The sequence below is a fragment of the Lampetra fluviatilis genome, chromosome 79 (assembly GCF_964198595.1).
Source record: "Lampetra fluviatilis chromosome 79, kcLamFluv1.1, whole genome shotgun sequence".
Classification (NCBI taxonomy): domain Eukaryota; kingdom Metazoa; phylum Chordata; class Hyperoartia; order Petromyzontiformes; family Petromyzontidae; genus Lampetra; species Lampetra fluviatilis.
Window position 1 is genome coordinate 1,519,933 of NC_136353.1, and position 6,224 is coordinate 1,526,156.

Here is a 6,224-nt window from a genome sequence, read left to right on the forward strand (position 1 = left end):
GTACCCCTATGGGCTCCCCCTTGTCACCAGTTATAGCCAACATTTTCATGGAAAAGTTTGAATCAGACGCCATCCAGACATCCACCCTGCGTCCTTCCCTGTGGAAGAGATATGTGGATGACACTTTCGTCATCTGGCCACATGGCCTCCCAGCATTGAACCACTTCTTGGACCACATCAATTCTAGACACCCATCTATCAGATTCACCATGGAAGTGGAGAAAGACGGTAAACTACCATTCTTGGATATTCTGTTTAAGAGGAGGCTTGACGGATCCTTGGGACATTCTGTCTACAGGAAAGCCACCCACACAGATTCCTACCTGAAACCGGATTCCCACCACCACCCATCTCAAAAGAATTCTCTCATCAAAACGCTATACCACAGAGCCCATGGCATTTCTGACCAACACCACCTGACTGATTAATTAAGACATGTACATCGGGCCCTCAGGATGAACGGATACTCTGACCGTACTATCCGCCAAGCTGTCTCTCCCACCACACAGAAACAACCACATGAAACTCCGACCAAAACTATCACGTTACCATACATAGCAGGCGTGACCAAAAAAGATCTCCAAAATTCTAAACAAACATAAGATCCAAGTCCGATTCAGCACAGTGCATAAAATCCGTGATCTGATTCCATCTGTGAAGGATGTCGTTCCTGACTTACAGTATCCTGGAGTCTACAAATTGAGTTGCATTTGTGGTGATTGCTACATTGGAGAAACAAAACGTCATGTTGCTGATCGTGTCCGCGAGCACAAGTCAGATCTGAAACACGGCAGAACTGATTCTTCGGCCGTTGCCGATCATTGCTACAACTCGGCGGGCTCTCATGAAATTGTCTTTTCCGAGACCAAGGTTCTCTGCAAGCCTCCTGGCTACCATCAAAGGTTTGTACACGAAGCCATACAAATATACAAACACAGACATAATTTTAACCGTGATGATGGGTACAAACTCAGTAATCACTGGAAAGATGTTATTAACCACGCAAAAAAGACTTAATTACACTTTTTGGACCATCTTATCTGACAGGCACTATTTTAATTTACTTCACCGAGTGTTAACATCCCCAGTTATTTTTAACAGTACTCTCTCCATTTTTCAGCCTGCATTGGTATAAACATGGGCATTTTCGTTCCTTTGTTCTATCATGTGTATCAGACCTCCCCTCCCCCCTCTCTGTCCATTGTGTTGGCGTGCGCAGCAGCCGCGTCCAAGCCGTCGCCAAATTTTTTGTTGGCTCCCTCCCCCTCCCACCCCCCTCCCTCCCTCCCGATACGTTCCATTCATTGGCTACCACATTCTGATGAACTCCCCCCCCCTCTCCTCCCCCCCACTTCAACTTGCTTATAAGGGATTACATCTTGAATCATTGCTTCACTTGATGCAGCTAATCTGGCTGTGACGGTCCCACCTGATGACGGAGACTTGTGTTGCCTCCGAAACGTCGTGAATTTTATTTTTATTTTTGTTTTGTTTTATTTTACTTTCATTACTTTTAATGTTTTGCCTACGTGACTTTACCGAAAAAACCTGAGAATATGACTTTTTCAAATTTGCTTTTGATCTCCGGACACAAGATGTCTGCTGTCTGTACCATGTATTTTTTTACAAACTTGCCTTTGGAGAAAGTGGTAATGAGTGGTAATGTTGGTGAGAAGAAGTTTTTAAAGAAATTTAAATCGAAGTGAAGAAGGAAATTATTGAAAAGTTTGTATAATTAATGATTTTTCAAACTTTAATTATGTTTTTTGTGCTTAAAAATCTTTAAAAAAACGGTGGGGTCTAGAACGGACGAAATTCGGAGAGAACTCGGAGATAAGTTTTGTTTGTTTTGTTGAATTACACAAAGCGTAACATTTATGTATATAACTTTTGTTATATAAAATTCCTAGTAAGATATTAATTTTGTGAGTGTAGTCATACCCCTCCCCCTCATTCAAGCCGTAATTTAGAGAGCGAAAGCGCCAAGTACGTAAATCGCTAACATAAGAACCCGTTAATCTCTTCTCGCATCATTCATACGATAATGCGGTGAAGTAAACGTTCATACGATATTACAGTGAATGCTTCCAAAACAATACTGTACCCAAATATTACTGTTAACTAACTTTCAATAGAAATGTAGTGTTGTAAAGGACTGACTTCTAAACTTCTTTATGGCACACAGTTTATTGTCTAAATACACAGTCCCTATCACACAAAGGGGTATATGGTCCCCTCACCCGTTACCCTGAGGAGGTACAGCCTCCGGACCTTGTACAGCTCCACACTCACGCTTAGCTCCTATTCTAAGGAGGTACAGCCTCCGGACCTGCTGTCTATCTAATCTCCCTGCTATCCCAGCGTCCTCTGGCTGGACCTAGGAGATCTCTCCCCGACCACTGGTTACACTGAACCCTAGCCCTGATAAGGGCTGGAGGGCTTGGTCCAGGGTCCGAGATGTCTTCGGCCGACTTGGGTCTTCGTGTAGCAGAACTGGCCAAGAGCTCTCAGCGCTCTGGCTTTTATACCTGTTCGTGACCGGGTTGTCCAATCCACGGCCACCTTGTGGAACCCTCCGATTGGTCCTTCCCAATCTGGCGTTTGGATCCTACCTCACCCCATTTGACCCTGATCTTTGATTGAGCGGGAAAACCTTGTTTACGATCCGCTCTCACAGCTTGCGAACAGCAAGTAGTTATCACCACTACAGGAACATGAATTGCTCATACGAATATTCCCTCTCTCTTCTGCTCAAAGTGCGCCATCTAATGGGGAAATGGGGGCATTACAGGAAGGTAAAATTTAATTTTATAATATTTTGACAAGTTCGGCGGGCCGGATTAAAAAGCCCAACCGGCCGTATACGGCCCGCGGGCCGTACTTTGCCCATGTCTGGACTAGATGCTACTGACTCTATTGTATGTCTGCTTTTCTGCTCTCCGGGTCCCACCTTTAATACGATTGAGGGGCGGGGCTCTGTGGGATCACACGAGCCCCCCATCCCCCTCCCCTCAGGAGGCATTGGGCGTACATCACACAACACACAACCGCCCAGAACAGGTTTGTACCGCTTCTCCCATAGGGCGGGGTTCTGCGGGACCGAACGCGCCCCACAGCCCCCCCTCCCCTCAGGAGGCCTGGCCAGGGATAACACAACCACCCGCACCGGTAAATATTACAAGTCAGCCGGTTTGGCGTGTGCGTACCCCAATACCACCACCACACTGGTGTAGTGGGTTCCAGGAGACTTGCGACGTAGCTTGGAAGCAACACTTTTATTTATAACAACGTAACACGGTACCCTTTTTACCCCACTCACTAAGGAGGTACAGCCTCTGGGCTAACGTGCCCTATCACTCGGGGTAAACTAGAGCCCTCTGGCTAGGGGTGACCTAGGGGAGACTGACCGACCCGACCCAGCCAAGGTACGGGTCCTGACCACTGGTCCACGCTCGGCTCTGGCCCTTACAAGGACGTCGGGTCCCGGGGCCCCAGGTTCCTAGCCTCGCTGGTCTTCAGTCTTCGTCTTCGTAGCACTGCCTCAAGCCGACCTGAGAGCCGCCTTTTATACACGTCCCGGGGACTCTCCACCCCCGGTACCGCCCTCTGTATGGAATCTTCCAGGGGATCCTGGAAAGGCTCCCCCAGCCCCTCACCTGGGGTAGGGGAGGGGAACCCAGCCTATCCCCTTGTATAGGCTGGCACCCCCTACGGACCCCTGGCCGTAACTGCATGTAAGTGCCCATAGGCGGTGTGTGCATACGTATTTTCGACGCTAGACTAGCAAAATAGTCCCCATGATGTAGCTGCTCACCCCGAGCTCTCATTACTCTGATAGTACTTGTATTTTTGCTGTACGCCTTTTGGCGTCCTCTGGTCTAACACCATTTTGAGACTAGGCTCAAAAGAAAGCTGTCTCTGGTGTGGACCAATCAGTTTCAACGACAATGCATATGTAATGAGAGAACACACCGACATACGGAGGGCTGCATAGGCATTGCCGCATCGGTCATAGCTAATCAGGGTTACGGGTTCGATCTGGTCCAAAGTTCATGGGCGGAGCTCAGGGGTACATGCGGGAACCATCCAGAAGGTTCTGAAGGGGGCGTGGTTAGAGGCAGGGCTTTGCTCCGTCAAGGAGGATATAAGGAGAGGCAGGAGGAGGACTCCGGGTTCGGTGTGGAAGCCTGGGTCCGGACTGCATCTCCGCCATCTCGTCAGCCACCGACCACGTGGCAGCTGCGGGCGAAGCTCTCCCGATTCCCGGTGCGCCATCGACCAGCGGTGCGCGGGGAAGCGAGAGCGAGGGAAGCCGCGCAGGAACGGAGGAGCAGAGAGCTCGTGCATGCGGCAGGAGAGAGAGGGTGACCATCTAAAGAGAGTGCGGAGCCGAGCAGTCATAACTAATAAAGAAAGGACGCAAGTCTCAACGTGTCGTGGAAGTCGTTTATTACACATACATTATCAGAGTATGTTTTTTTTTTGCATTCTGACCACAAGTATTGTGGTTAATACCGACATGATTCCTTGTAAAAAAAGGTTTCAGTTTGGTGTTTAAACACCTTAACACCTGTTTTGTTGCCATAAAAAAAGGGGAAAACCTATTTTCATATTTTGGTACTGCCAAAGGTGGTCACATGATGATCCATCTTGGCTGTCAAGACCCTTCTGCCGTCCTGCCTTCTTCAGCCGCTCACAGCGTCTGTGTGACGCCAGTGAGTGTTGCTACGAGGCAGTGTTAGGCAAGGCTTTCTCGTACTCTTCCCTCCGCCTCTCACAGCGTCCGTGTGACTCCGTGAGTACAGCTACGAGGTACATGGTAGAACGCTTGAGTGACTGGGTGCGTAGGCAGTAGTAGGCTTGGTTTTTCTCACAGCTTACAATCTCAATCACACAATTACACTCACAAATATATAGAATCCCCATATAGCCTTTAACACACTTGAGTACTGTTAGTGAGCACCTATTAAGGTGGGCATGACACACGACGGGGTGCACCCCTGGCCGCCTTTGTCTTCCCAATGCTGATTTTCAAATACTGCACAAGTTACTAATTTGAGACTGAGTCGACCTAGGGGAGACCCAGAACCGATTCAGATACTCGTCACTGGTGGTGGCCATGAGTGGGAATCAAACTCGAGTTGCCAGGTTTGTAGTCCAGTGCGCTAACCACTGTGCCACCACTCCTCAAATCACAACAGCCGCCGTTCACCACTAAGTGGCGGTGTCACAATAGCGCTTGTGCCATGCTAGGTGGACTTTTGAGGCCACGTGGAGTATCGAAGACTGGCTGGCAGTAAGTCAAGGGACGGACCCAGGTGCCATGGGTTGACCGACTGAGATGACTGGTAGATGCACCAGCTATGCCCCCCACCGTGCCAACTTTCTGAAATTTAGCCACGCAGCTCTCCTATCCTTGTTCGGAGCATCACTCCTCTGCCGTCAGCTGTTGTTGGAGGTCGTCTGCCTCCAACTGCCCAATAGCGTTATTCATGAACCTCCTCCACAGAAGCCGATTTTGACACTGCTGGTACCGGTTATTAGTAAGTGCCCTCAGATCCACATCCTCCTGTACCGCATAAGTCCATCTCTTTTCTTGCCTGTACCACACACCCCCTCACGCACTCAACCACACTTTCACACATTCACCCATAAGCTCCATCTCTTATCCAACCCGTGCCGCTCCCGTTTTGTCCCCCTCTATTTGGCCAAACAGAAGCTGCTTAGCCATGAGGTGGCTTGGCATGCGGGCAACATGTCCCAGCCAATGCAGCCTTGGCTGCCAGAGATCATTGATGATGGGGACTGTGTCCAGTGACAGGGGTAGTGACGAGGTAGTAGTAGAGTTTGGGGTAGGATGGACGAGGAAAGACAAAGTCTGATGTTTTGCATTGAATTTTTCCAAGTTCTTGGGTTTTTTCTGTTAGCTAAAAAAAAATAAACACAGAATATGACTAAAAATATCCTTCATACTGGAATCTACCTGGAAAAGACTCCAGAGGTTGAAGTGTATTTCTTGCGTAAAACCCATTAAGCTAAGCTTTTGTTCAAGGGCCACTCGGCCGGCACACATAACAGCATGCCATAATTACAAGACAAAGATCCCCCATGTAGCCTTAACATACTGCTGCGGAAAGTGCTGTTAGCGAGTTGCAGCACCTATTAAAGGCCAGCAAGGTACACTAAGGACTCGATGGCCAGCACCATACTTGGTCACCTTTGTC

General features: G+C 48.7%; 1 protein-coding gene across 1 annotated transcript in view; it reads left to right on the forward strand.

The window, feature by feature from the left end:
* LOC144953629 (sialate O-acetylesterase-like) overlaps positions 1-5,818 on the forward strand; it is a 47,995-nt gene extending 42,177 nt beyond the window's left edge. The window contains exon 14 of the mRNA XM_078884217.1: positions 5,717-5,818. Within this exon, the coding sequence (XP_078740343.1) occupies positions 5,717-5,818 (102 nt within the window). The remainder of the gene's footprint in view (positions 1-5,716) is intronic.
* Positions 5,819-6,224: the final 406 nt, after the last annotated feature.